We start from the raw sequence: 14,417 nt of genomic DNA on the forward strand, positions 1-14,417 counted from the left end.
AGCCTGGCTTACAAAAATCTCTCTGTCACCATCTAGAGGCCCAAAGGGCGTGAAGTATTTATTGTAATTTCTTTCTAGATGGTTTCTCCACATAGCTGTATTAACATATACTAACACAGTTATCTTATATACAGTGTTTAATCAAGTTATAAAAGTGACATTCTTTCAAAAGGTGCAAAGTTATTAATGTTCTGACACGTAAACTACTGAGGCGACATCTGCATCGAAAATAAAACTTTTTCACTTTCAGAGCAATCGAAATGCGGCATTAGGAGTCCTGTGGCTAGCCAAGCAGAGACGTGTCGGCAGTCAGGGGGAAGTATTTTGTAAGTGTTGTCAGTGAAGAACAATAAATGAAAAAAACCCAGATTTGGAACCAATATGAAATTTTACTAAAAACTTTACGCTAAAGGAAGGGGAGAAGGGGGTAAAGACATAACTAATGAAGTGTTCTTACTTTAGAAATCTTCCCAGTTTCTTTTTAAATCCCGTGAAGATTCTATACTGCAGTTTGGGTTAAACACGTTGTTTCATTTTTTTCATGCCTTCACATAATGAAAAGGGTCTAAGTCTTTGAATTTAAATCATAACTTAGACGAGAGGGATGCTAACCTGTACACTACTTCTTATAAACAGAATATTTCTTTAGCAATTACTCTACAGTTTCTCCATTCAGGCAATTGCTATTTATATGTATTGTTTTAAAAACACTACTGCAGCATTAAACATACTATTTAGTTTAAGCAAGTTTTAAACTCCCATGAGATGTTAAACTGGCTTAATACGTGAATCCTGTCAATCCCCACCTAACAAAGGGTTCCCTATGCTGCTTGCAGCGAGTTTGGAAAGGGGGTTACAGTGCCTGGCATGGTCATTAAAGTTCAATTTTTTATAAAAAGTATTTTTATGCTGTCCCATATGGATCAGCAATGTCTCTTTAAAAGCCAATTGTCTACGCACTTACTAGGAACGAATACAACCCTACTGCCTGCGCCGTACCACCAAGTCTAGCTCGTGAGTCCTAAAGACTCGCAATCAGCACAAAGTACGATTTCTGGCAACAGAATAAAGTCGCCACGAGCACGTTTCAGACGAGGCCCTTACTTATTGCCTTGAAGTTTTACTTTACTTTACTTCAAAAATAAGCTTCTCTTATTTTTCCAAATGAAGACAACAACTAAAACTCCCAAAAATTTAAAGCTAATCCAATCATTAGATGCGCGATTTGATACAAAATGTTTCTCCGTGAGTATGTTAATTCTCTTTTGCTTTTTAATCCTGTAGCTGGGAGAGAAGCACTTGAAAAATCTACTCTCTGGATGAAACCACAGATGCGTTTGGACATCAATCAGACCAGCTCTTCCACGAATTCCTCAAGCTGCTGGTGCTTAACACCAGCAATTTCTGAATTACTCTAAACTTAACAGCAGCGTAGCCGCTCTCCATTTTTGCCTGGTTACTCAATTAAAAACTTTCATAAAAGAAGCAGCAACATTAGGATTAGTTTTAAATACTGGACCTAATTTTTCAAGCCTCTCTCCCCCCTACCCCCCGAAGCGTACCACTTGAAAGAAAATGAATGCGTCAATTCAGTAATCGATTATTTCCAGTATTATATGGCTTCAATGGTTCGATATGGAACAAAAAAAATCCCACTTTTTGACAGCACGTGCTCACAGAAAACTCGTAATAGGTGTAACTCTGCCAAAGCTTTAAATTGGTTCTGCTTTTTCACAACATACAAAACAGACATGACCTAATAATGAAAAACATGCAAACCAAAACTCCCCCCAAATATGAGCCTGTGTGGATATACATACCAAAGTGCTTCCAAATAAAAGTTCAGTCTAGAAGCATACATAGTGCCAAAGCTGCCAAAGGTAGTGCAGAAGATTTAAGCCTCCAAGTGGTAGCAAGCAATATATTTTACATTGTAACCACCTCTACATTCCTACAATTGCTTCCGAAGCTTCTCGTATTTTAAGAACAGCATTTGACTTCAGAAAAAGCACACTTTTTAACGCACCCTTCCCTTCTTCTAATGTATGCTTTATGTAATTTTATCACAGGTACACAGTTTAATGCTCACAGTGTCCAAAAGTTGTGAAGACTCTGTAACAGACAACTACAGTTTGAGCAGCTCAGGTTGTTTTTTGTTTCCCCAAGTCTCTGAATTATTGAATCGTTTTGAGAGAGGGGGGCCAGGAGCTCCAGTCCCCACATAGTGCTACATACCGTATGAAGTTCACATGCATCTCTTCACGAGGAGTATCGACAGTACTAGATTTGATCCTGTTGGTACCATACTAGCTTTTCATCCCTGCTCTGAGTTCCAAAAACTTCAGGTTCTTCACTATTGTACTAAGTAACAAGGATATTATCTCTGTTTTATTTAAGTTACGTAGTTTTCAAGGATGTTATGTGCTCTACCGGATACAGCGTATCTTCCTGACAAAGAAACTAGGGAAAAAAATGAAGAACCAAAGGTCCCTTTGAAAATTAGTGAAAACATGACGATTTCAGGTGCAGCTTTATGGAAAGAATGCAACGGTATTTAAATATTTGGCAATCCAACGTTAGTGGTAATTAAATCCTCGATTGTTGACTGATAGATTTTTTTTTTTGTTAAAATTTACTTAGAAAAGCTGGTTTTTGCTATCAACAAAACCAGAGTAACTGGCTTGGAATGAAATCTAGTAACTAGATGTCCAGATGAGATGAGCAATTGGCTCCGTAATTTCAGTATATGTCTGGACAGTCTGAGAAATTTCTGTCAAAATAGCCACCTGAGTACAGCCAATCTGAAGTCCCAGTGTATGGGTTAGTGCCTTGATGAAACCACCTGTAAAAAAAAAAATAAAAAGAGAAAGAAACAATAAAAGAAAAGCAAACAGAGTGAATGGTTATTAACAGGGGAAAAGAACAACTTTGCTTCTTTCGCAAAACATTGTAAAAAGACACTGGTAGTTCTTATCAGAAAAGAAATTCTCAGGAAGTATTCTGAACATGAAAAATAAGGCATTAAGCTTCATACACAATTATCACCACACCTTATAAAGCATCCTTTTTTAATTTTTTTTTTTTTTTTTTTTTTTTTTTTTACATAAAGTCAAGGAGTGTGAAATGGATTTTAAAACTGGTGTCCCGTTCCAAATAAAAATCACATTGATACTCTAGGTTATATATTGATCATATGTATTAATTTTTACTTTCAAAGAATGCCAAATCAGTTACACAACCCTTTTTGTAAACCTGTCCAAACAGGAAACAAGTATTTTTCTGCGGAGCTGTACTTTGCACAGAACATTAACAGATGCTCACTTTTTAGCCATCTTGACTGAAAACAATTTTGTTCTCTGGAAGAGATTTTTTAAAGGCATTAACTGGAGTTAGTCTGCAGCTGCTCCTCCAGGCTTTGGGAAGAGAAGGCTTTCTCTTCTGAATTTCATGAAATCATGGGAGCATCCCAAAGTTCTTGCCTTTGAAGGAAGCACCTGCAGTAACTGGCCGTGAGCGTACACTTGACCGCATGGCATTGGCATCGGTGAAAAGCAGCCAGCGGGAGCAGGAGGCAAATCACACATTACTCCATGATGCATTCTGTGACTGAGAAGTCATTTGAATATGCAATCAAAAAAGCAATTTCTGAAGTATCCAAGCCAAGAAGTCCTAAGAGTGTGAAAATAGAAGGCCCTAGAGGGCTGCAACGTCTTACTCAACTGCCAAAAGCTGGACAGGAATTGGTTAAAGGAGAGATGAGACTTAACATTTTACTCATTCTAACAAAAATATGACCACCGTAGGCTTTAAAAAACGAAACCAAAAAAAATCCAGCATTACCACAGTAGTTAATTATGACAGGTTTCAGCACTTCTTATTAGATAATTTCTCCAGGACAAAGTTATCAGCAATTTTGGCTTCCAGCTACATGATTTAATTGTTGACCCAGCAAATGCTTTAAGTGACACTACAAATTGTGCTGTCATGCAGGAAATCAAACACACACTGTCTTGAATAAAAACATTTCAAGCAGTATACCAAACCATTCCAAGCATTAAACAAATGCCCAGCTTCCTTCCCCCTTACCGTGTGTGCCACTCCACTTCATCTTTTGCACGCTCCTTGCGAGCAGCTCTTTGTTTCTCTTCTAGTCTCTCTTTTTCTTTGCTAGCCACATCTAACAAACATTTCAAGAGAAATTGGTTACTTAGCAAAATAGAAACAAAAATGCAGAGAACACAGAAAAGACTGCAGAGAAATGAAATACAGTTCATTTAAGCAAGAGAAAGCATTTGCTGTACGCAGTCTCACTGAACAATGAAAATCTCAGGCAACAAAAAACTAAAACTGTAATTTCAGAACAGTTGCTACTACAAACACAGACTCGAAGCTGAAATTTTGGTGTTTTATCTATCAGAAACACTGCACCGAGACAGCAGGAAAGAACTTAGATTAGGCGTAATAGAGTGATTTTTTCACTGTTTGGCCATGTGTTTTTTCTGACAAATGCCAGAGCGACAGAGCATGTCTGTTCACCACATGTCTTTCCAGACAAACTCCAGAGCAAGAGAGCATGTCTGCCAGTTCCGCCCCCCCGCCCAAGTTAACAAACATGCAAATACACCATAACATAGGATAGCAGTCTCGGGATCCACCTTGGACACATTTGCTCGCCCAGACTTTTCTGGGAGAAGACAGACATCGTACATTGTCCAAAAGGATGTTCATTAACGCAGGATGAAAAAGAGTTAAGGCTGCTCTGGGAATGAGAAACTGAAGAGTGTTCCTGGATCAACCAACCTCCCTTCAGTCATCCCTCTCAAAACTTACTAACGTGAACATACTCCCTCCAGCAAACACATACCCATGTTTCCGTTTTCCATATTTCTGATATCTGGACGTAGCCGACAGTCAGTGGGAGCTAATATTGCTTCCATGCCCTTTTCTAGCTCATTGAGACTCACAGCAAAACTGGTGAAATTGTACATCTTAAAAGCAAATTAAAGATAACACACAAGTTATTTTGGCAAAGTGGCACTGGGTTCCCTATACCAAATGGATACAACAGAACTTCCAAGAGAAATTACCGAGTCAAACCTTCTCCCACTGGCTACCCTGAGAGCAAGGTTAAGTTCATACAAAACTAGTTTTTTTTGTTGGAGGGGAGGGACAAGGAAGGGCAGAAGGGGATAGAAATCACAGCTTTCATTTTTTAAGCAATCTTTGCTTCAGAGGATCAAGACAGATTTTCCTCCATATCTGATATTTAACATCATGATTTTTATGAAAAACACACCCACACCTAAAAGACCAAAAAGTCTTGTCGAAACTATTGAAGTTAATATCCAGCTGCCCAGTTACTGCATTTTTTGGAAGACTGTCTTCTAACAGCAGGGTCAGCAGAAGGGAACGTGTATCCATATTTTAGCCACTCTAAGTGCAAAGATCTTGCGGACAGGTTAACCTAAGACACCAGACTCACGCTGAAGCAGCTGCAGTCAGAGCATGCATTCTTTCTATCAAATTCGACGCAGCCATGATACTTTCAGCACAGGAATGAAGCAGAGAACTTTAATTTTACTGCTGCAGCAAGAAGTGCCAGAGCCTGCCACTATGCATGCTAAGGACAGACACTTCAACAAGGTTTCCCTTGAACATGACTCATGTTCCCTTGGATAAGTCACTAGCGATAGCAATACACAGACTGATTGAAACAGTTACCTGTGATGAGTTTGGTGGCCTACAATTTATTCTCCAAAGCAATTTACTGCCTGGTATGAACTGCACCGTGTCTTGAACCTCTGGCATATCATCAGCGTCATCATTTTCGGATTTAATAACATCTTCACTCTGAAACAGAGATAACATTTGGCAGGGGAACAAAGGGAAATTGGACAGTTTCATCTAGAGTTCTACAGTGACTGTTGAAGAATCTGTTCAAATTTGAGATATTAAACACTCTCCTGTACTTCTGCCTCACCCCTCATGTTTGCTTTTCCTCACTCTGTATACTGTTCCTCTCATTTTTATCATAACGTCTTGCTCCTGATATCTCTGAATAGTCTCCCACCACCTATGCACCACTTGAATGTCTGTTTAAAAAAAATTAATAATAGTAAATTAATGTCTTTCAGAAGTCTTTTCTCTAGCTTCCCTTCTATCTATCATAGCTTAATTTCACCTAACATGACTATTACTTCTTCAGGTTGAAATGAGCCAAGACTGCAATTTAAACCAGTTCCCATAATGGCCTGAGAAAGATAAATAGGGCATGCCTGCTTTTGGATTTTGCTTCATCATTTGCAAAAGATTTGGATGTGCGATTAAAAAACAGATATGCCCTTGTCTCAGTCCGATTTCCTATGATCTAGATTCTAATAATTTATGATCTAGATTCTAACAACTATTATCACTGCCAATTTTCTTAGTATGAAGACTGTGTACTTAAGTTTATTTATAAAGTGTCTTTCCTTCCAGGTTGCTTTGTTACCAGATGCACTGCTATAATACATACATAAAATCAAATGCAGTATTCTTCAAGAGGCTGCTCTCGGAATCTGAGAGAATCTGACTGTTGTAGGACACAGACAGCTACATTGTGGAATTTCAGGGGATTTCACCACAAGAAACCATTTAAAACCACAACAACCAGAAGGGAAGTTTGAGGCAATAACATCCTCGAGTGACAGTATCACAGTTTTCCTCCCTCCCCTCACTCCCACCCCTTTTCTATTTTCTTTCTGCCCCTCTGACATGGCTCATTTATTTTATTCAAAAATAGCCTATTAAGTTAAACAGGGCCTGTTTTATACACTACAAAACAGCTCCATATGGTTAAGAGTCTAATTTCAATCATTTGGTCTGAGTATTCTTTATTTAAAAAGACTTTTAGGCTACTTTCCATGTCAACATCTGGTTTACTGTTAGACAGTTCCCCATCTAAATATAGATTCAACAGGAATCAGGAAGGAAAGAAAGAGTTGATTTTCGTAAGATGAACAGAACTTTATTATTTAAAAAAAAAAAAAAAAAAAATCAAAATATAAGCCCGTACCATGACAGAATCCAGAGCCAAAAGCAAGGCCTGTTGTTGCTCTAGATTCTTCTGATGTGAATACTTTTCAATAAAAGTTCGAGTCTCTTAATGTTAAGAGTGACTAGCTTCTGTTTAATGTATCATTTTCAATGAGCAACCAAGGTCTGCAAGACTCTGTTGATATCAGGAAAGCCAATAGTCCTCTGCTGCGCCATACAACATTTTTCATTTTCCATATAACACTGGGGTTTTGGCCGTAACTTACCTGACACTGCTTACATGTGATAAAAAACCCTGCGTGTTTCCAGGCCCCTTTGTTGCCAAGGCTGTCTACATCATAAATTCTGAAAAGCTGCACCACCAAAAAGCATAACTGACTTAAAACACATGTAATTTTTTCTTTTTTTTAATGCCCAAAGCCTAGTATTTTTACATCTGGAGTTGGCAGTCAAGCCACTTTCCTCATTCAAGGACTGGACATCAGCTTGGGGGTTGATATTTGATGACTTTTCTTTGACAAATCTCTAGCAAACACCGTTCCTATGAGCTCTCTTCAATACCAGCAGCTCACACTGAAGTCTACACAAGTTCAAAGCACAATGCCTTCTCATGGAACTAACACTGCCCACATCCGACCCCTACCAAAAGACAGACTGTTTTAACCTTCCATTCACCACCACCACCTGACCATTTCCGTAAAGAAGATGTTTTCCTTTCATTTCTCATATTTCAGTATCTTTTCTCCCTAAAGAATCCTTAACCTTACCGGCTTCAATTTCTTCTGCTCACCACCTCTCTTTTCATTCTTTTTGTAAGTCTCATATGTAGTGGGATCAGTGCACCATAAGCATTCTGTCCACTTGCCATAGATCACGCACAGCTTCTTTCTGCTGCAGAGAAAGCAAAGGAGACTTAGCTTTTGCTTCTTACAAAGCCTTCTAAGCCAAGTCATGCAGATTCTGATCTATATTAAATACCCAGCTTCCTACTTGGTTGTATCTTGTATTTCTTTGCAGATTTCTTAGAAGTCAGATATTTGATAATGCAAAGAAAAGGTTTCAGCTTATTCCAGTCTTTCTGGCATGCAGTCCTGCAGAACACATCCTCATGACTTAAGTCGCATGCGTTTGCCACTGTTAAAACGAGTGTGGATGCAATAAAGCCAATAGTTTACAATATAGAGACTCAGAATCACGAAACAGGTTTGGGTTTGATTAAAAGTTTCTAATAACCATATTCTCATTATTTTAAACTGAAGACTGGAATTATTACTGTACAACAGCGAAATCAGTTGCAACTACTCTGCATTTTCCCTGGATACCTTTATTTCCAAAGACTGGACTGAAGAGGTTTTCTAATAACGCTTAAAATCATCATCCTAGAATCAAGGGGTTTAATACTGACACAGAGAACAGAAATGGGTTACAATCTGCATTGCTAGCAACTTTGCAGTCACATCAGTTGTGGTCACTGTGCCAGCACTAAGGAAATGCCACAGTGCTCAGAAATGGAGAGGCCAAGAGGCTTTTATCACTTACTTTTTGTCCTGAATGTATCCCTCTACTCTGTGAAGCTCTTTCCCAAACAGTCCACACGGTTTAAAATTAAGGACACATTTATCTCCAGTACTGTAGAGGAAATAAGTACATGCTTAAAGAAGCAAGCTCCTAAATACATTAGTAAGTTTACTTTTTTACCTTATTTAGCTTTTTTCACATAGTTACAGTTAGCTGGGGGGTAGTTATTTATACCATTATTTTTCTTTAACTATGGTTTATTATATGGCCATGGCATCAAAAAAGGCACGCAAATTTCAAAATTCCACAAAAAGGGCAAAAAAAGAAATCAATGTGCACATGAAGACATCAGCCTGTGAAAGCCAACTGAAAACACGAGCATACTTTGAGTTTCCTGTATATCTAAAATTTATCAAAAGTACTAGGAATAAAATGGAATGCAGTCTTGCATACTACTTAACCCACACTATTAACACACCACATTTCAGATTAATATCTATTTACAGCTAATTGTAATGAGAAATAACTTTTACAAGTGACCTTTGCAGGAAAATCTAGTTAAGTGCATTCAAAAGTTACCTCTAAATTGAATATAAAAGATTCTGAACATTTTACATTTTACAAACATAAACCAGCATTATATTTCAGCATCTTCCTTGCATTGAGATGTACATATATGTAAATAATCTCTCCTGGTGAGTTATCAGGCCAAGTTTCTTTGTCAAGCACAAAGCATACAGAGACCATCCTGGGTCTTTTGTGCCAACAAAGGAGACAGGACTGTAGATTTGATGCTATGAGAAGTATCAAAACAGCAGTCCTGCTGGTTTAAAGCTCCCATTTATTGACAGAAAAACATGTGCAGAAGTAATACAGTTCTCACGAAGTTCTCTCCCTCATTATTACAGGAGGTAATTTATTTTATATACGGTAAAAAGCTTTCATATAGGCAGTTGGCAGAGCAATTAACACGCTCTAAGTTCACATTACCTTACTCTGCAGTCATTTTTCTGTGCTGTACCCTTAATTTAAGACATTCTCTATTTTCAAAACTAAAAAGAGGGCCAAATCACAATCAACATGATGGAGGTCCACTGCAAGCCTCCAACAATTATTCCATTTAATGGTTCTGGAGTTAAATTTCTGTTCTCTGTCAATAGTGCTGAATTTGAATGAGTAACTCACAAACGTAAAATCTTTGTATCCCATAAGCCATCTAGCCCTGTGCCTTTTCATTAATATTATTATGATCCTAAGCCCAGCCCAACAAATAGTTTGCATTTCTCAGAAGGGGAAAAAAAAAGACAAAAAGAAAAAAAAAGACAAGACTTTGGACCTACAAAACAGTTTCCTGCGTAATCTGACAAAAATCAAAACTCTGCTTTGTAACAAAAGTGACCATGCACCAGTCCCTATAAGCCAACCCTCAGTTTCATGATTAGCATTACCTGTGATTTACAATTTCTACCGTTCCGTATTGTTCTAACCACAGTTTACCAATAATTACATTATGTACACAACAGGTTGGATTTGTCCATGTGTAAGCTTCATTATATCTGTAAAGAAAATAGAGAAATAAATCATTTTCTTGAGTTTGAGATGGAATGTAAGCCTGTTTTCAATTCTGTTCATGGCAGGGCAAAATATTTAGCACGTTCCTATGAACAGCCAGCAGTTAACTTCAAAACAGAAAAGAAACAGACTTTTCTTTATAAGCCAAATGTGTTGCATCTAAACATTAGTGCAAGTTAATAAAGTGATATCCCCTTTACTTTTCTTCCTTCTCACAGAGTTGGAATAGTAAGTTTTACAGTTGCTGTGCTTTTGATTATGAATTCCAGCCCAACATAAACAGCAGTCCAGGAATTCATCCTTTTCATTTGCACTTTTAAAGTTGTATATGATAAAACATAATACTCACAGGAGAACCGGACTGACAAACGCCTAATAGTGTCTTCTATTCAACTACTGCAGCAGCACTGCAAACTTCTTTCTAAAGCTCTTTCTTGTAAACCTCTATCATAATCTAGAGAGTACCTTTTTGTGATAAAAAAGCACTGAACATAAATATTTGAGTCTTCCAGCAGAGAGGTTAGTCACTACCAGTTCTGACAAAGGTTTGATATGAAGACACTCCTCCTCGAGGGTTGGTCAGACTATCCCACTTAAACAATTTTTCATTTTACAAACACTGGGTGGTAAAGACTTTTGAACCTGAAGAGAGTGACACCAGTCAGCAAACTGCATAAGTGGTTTACACAAACATGCCACAAGTTTCCACATCGGTATATGAGGCCCGTTCCAGTGTCACTGAAGGCAATTTTGGGGATGTGTGTGGTTTTGCGGGATTTTTGGTTGGTGGTTTAACATCAGTGGGACACGATAGCACTATATTCAAGCTTCATAAACATGACATTTAAAAATCCAATTTATTACTCAATTCCACCCTTTTCCCAAAGATTTACTGAGAAGAAGGAAAAGTCCTAGAATTGAAGAATTTTCCACTTAGTTTCATTTTGTTTGTAATGTTTTGTGAAAAGCTTTACAAAGATGAGTTAACAGATCCTAAATCCTTAAAAGACATTATGCTAAAAGTGGTCAAAATGTTAAACAACAGGATTCCTATTATCACTAGCTTGGCAGAGTCAAAGCCATCTATTCTCACTCATCTTTCCATGCTGGTAAAAGAAATGCTGAAGTTACCTGGTTGGCAATCAATCCATCTTAGGAAAGCTTGCAAACTCTATTTTAATACAAAAAAATACAGAAACAAGCAGTGTCCTCTTTGTAACAAATGCCTTGTACGGCTACTTCCAGTAAGTATGGAGAGAACACTCCTATTCAGTGTTTCCAACTGGTCTGTCATTTTCCAGTACAGAGGAAAAAACAGATCATTGAAGTCTGCCTATTTTCCACAGCAAATTGTCTTCAAGCATACTCTAGAACAATGACTACTCTTCAAGTGGGGAAAAAATACCAAACCCCCCTAAATTCATCCCACCAGCCTTAGCACACATTTTTATTCATGAACTACTTGACACCAAAAGCTGTATAGCATAAAAGAAAACACAAGACACTCATGGCCAGTGCTGATAAATTGAAACACTTATTTGTGCTGGAGAAGTGAGGAAGAAGTGTGTTTTCTAATGCATGTTTTGAAAACATAGTCATGGTTAACATAAATGCAGTACTTAACATCGACTTGCAATTTTACTTCCTAAACAGTTACTTGTTCACTCAGGCCCTGAGCAGTTCTCAGACTACTCAAACCAACAGAATGGTATGAATCAACACTGAGAGGCTCAAAATTTGATTTCAACTTCTGCTGCTAACTTGAAGCAATTATTTAAAATAAATGCTTTAATCGTTTATACTCCAGTTCAAATCTGTGCCCTGTAATCTGATTAGGCAGAGCAAGAATTTTAATAGTCTTCTAAATAAAGTCTCTCTCTCCAGCAACAAACTTTATTTTTGTCACGTCTGCGTTCTATACTAACATTCATAGCTCTTTCTACATTCAGAAGAAATTTCCTCTGTTTCCATCACCATTTATATCCAAGACCAGCTCATACTTTTAAAAGCTTTGGAAGATTAGATGCCAGCAGCTCAACAAATAAACTATACGTTCAAAAGAAACTACAGGAAAAGTCAATCCTTGATATGGCAGGCAAGTTGACTCTTTATTGAAACCAAATGTCTAGAAGTTTCATAAGCAGATATTTCAAAACAACCTCAAAGTTGAGGAAAGGCCTGAGGAAAGCTTTTATAAAAGCACCTTTAAGTGTTCAATTGCAGAATGCTTTTTCTGCAACTATTATCTAGTGCATCCTTGTGTCCTACTTGGGAAAGCTCAAGAGCCTTTGTGCCACCAGGGCACAAACCAACTTACGGAAAGCCACGTTATTTATGAGAGACATACGCAATTAGAGACAAGCCTGGCGTTCTTGATTTTAATAGGAAGGTGATCATACACAGGAAGTGTTAAATGTGTGACAAGGCAATCCTGACAAGTTTCTCACGTTCCCTTATCACGTAGAACAGCTATTCTGAAGATGCAGCTCTTTCCGCACAAACATACGCACACAATCAAAACCAACGACAATATTTAAAAGCGAGATGAGCCTGAATAGCCCGGTAATAGAATTTTATCTATTTAAATTTTACATGCCTTCACAGAACTAGCTTTCAGAAGCATTCAATTTTTAAGAAATGCTAATTTTCATAGTGGAAAAACTGGGTCAAATTGCTACAGCTATGCGAGCATGGCATAACTTAAAAAAAACAGAGCCCTGAAATTAAGCAGTGAAAATTAACTTGTAAATAAACTCTTACAACCTCTTCAGCAAAAGGTTTTTAGATAATCACCTATGAAGAGCCAATAAGATGATTATCACCTATCTTTTTATTCAAGTAAATGTTAAGGAGACCAACATAAAAAAGGTATTTACTTCTCATACTTACTTCAGAAGCTCCAAAGTAATTGTTCCCCGAGGTTCCGCTTCTATACTCTTTCCCCAGAATTTTAGTTTGGGATAGATTGATCCATGAAAAATAAAGTCCTTATTGAGGCCTTCAGAATAAAATGCACTAATAGGTGGGTGGTGGCTGACTTGCTCAGATATAAACCTAAATCCTAAATCCTCCCTAGCAACAACAAAAAAGAGCATTAAACAGTAAATTTTTTTTTTAATGTTACAAGAGAAAAGAGTTACTTGATACTTTAAAAAAATTTGGAAGGATTTTTAGATTAAACTGAAAGTGAGACTTTTCCTTTTCTAGTCCCATGACACATTTACAATTAATGAAATGAAAGAATTTGTACTCTGAACACTTTCTCTTTATACCCAAAACCAACCCACATTCAAACACCTAAATGACTTTCTACCCAGAAAGGCATTTGAAGAAGTTTCACTGAAGTAACTCATGAAAATACTGAAATGCTTTGGGCAGCAGCAGAAGGTCTGACTGAAAATTCTTTTCTCCACTGCAGATATATCACCCATTTATTTAAGCAAGCTGGAAGTCCTTCAGACTAACTCCTCTATCTGACATGATCAGCAAAACACTATTTAAATTAATTAATAGTCTCTGGTCCAGAAATGTCTTTGGTGGAAGAACATGGACCAGTTTTTCTCTGAATAATTCAAAGAATACTCTGCCTAAACCTAGAAATAAAATTATTAGCTTTTGTAACAACTTCTCAAAGATTTTGAGATAGTTTGGGGAAAAGAATTTTAGCTATATTCAGAAATACATTTTAGTAGATTTTTATTTATTTCACTGAATAAACAACTAAACTAGTATGAGAATCTGCCAACTCAAGAACACAAACGGCCCCAGCTCCCAATTTAAAGTAATTATTACCTGGTTAATTCATAGGTTTCTCCTAACAGCGGGTTAAATGGTTTGCCAGTTCTCTCCCACTGAGAAGCTACAGCAGAAACTGCAAAAGCAGCTACGGCCTATAAGCAAATTAAGAACACATTGTTATGAGAACAGTACATTAAAACTCTAAGTTTAATATATTTGTTGCACATTACAGTATTTCATTATTCTTCCAAAAAGAAAGCACTATATACTGCTTAAGGCCAAAACATTTGTAAGCCATAAGGTAAGTGATATAGAAGTGGGGAAATATAAGCAGTTAATAAGAATCTCATTTCCAAAAGGAATTATTTTCTGTAGTAAATTTTGTCAGGTTGCTTCTCCACCTACCTCTAAGAGGATAGCCTGTTTTTTTAAATCTACTTTTCCCCTACCTTGACTGTCCCCCACACTCAGCTCATTGGGAACAGAGTCTTGCTTTTCCTAGTGTCAGGCAACCATAATTTCTAACACAGATGAGATGTCTTGAATCATACCAG

The 14,417-nt window shown here is 37.4% G+C and overlaps 1 protein-coding gene across 5 annotated transcripts in view; it reads right to left on the minus strand.

The window, feature by feature from the left end:
- Positions 1–33: 33 nt before the first annotated feature.
- Positions 34–14,417, minus strand: part of OSBPL2 (oxysterol binding protein like 2) — a 40,244-nt gene continuing 25,860 nt past the window's right edge. For all 5 annotated transcript variants that reach the window (XM_076352361.1, XM_076352362.1, XM_076352364.1 and 2 more), the window contains 9 exons: positions 13,918–14,015; positions 13,015–13,197; positions 10,002–10,109; positions 8,575–8,664; positions 7,803–7,926; positions 5,722–5,850; positions 4,865–4,988; positions 4,087–4,177; positions 34–2,842 (listed from right to left, as the gene is read on the minus strand). In XM_076352361.1, the coding sequence (XP_076208476.1) occupies positions 2,740–2,842; positions 4,087–4,177; positions 4,865–4,988; positions 5,722–5,850; positions 7,803–7,926; positions 8,575–8,664; positions 10,002–10,109; positions 13,015–13,197; positions 13,918–14,015 (1,050 nt within the window). In that variant the 3' untranslated portion in view covers positions 34–2,739. The remainder of the gene's footprint in view (positions 2,843–4,086; positions 4,178–4,864; positions 4,989–5,721; positions 5,851–7,802; positions 7,927–8,574; positions 8,665–10,001; positions 10,110–13,014; positions 13,198–13,917; positions 14,016–14,417) is intronic.

Source organism: Aptenodytes patagonicus, chromosome 14, assembly GCF_965638725.1.
Source record: "Aptenodytes patagonicus chromosome 14, bAptPat1.pri.cur, whole genome shotgun sequence".
NCBI classification, from domain to species: Eukaryota; Metazoa; Chordata; class Aves; order Sphenisciformes; family Spheniscidae; genus Aptenodytes; species Aptenodytes patagonicus.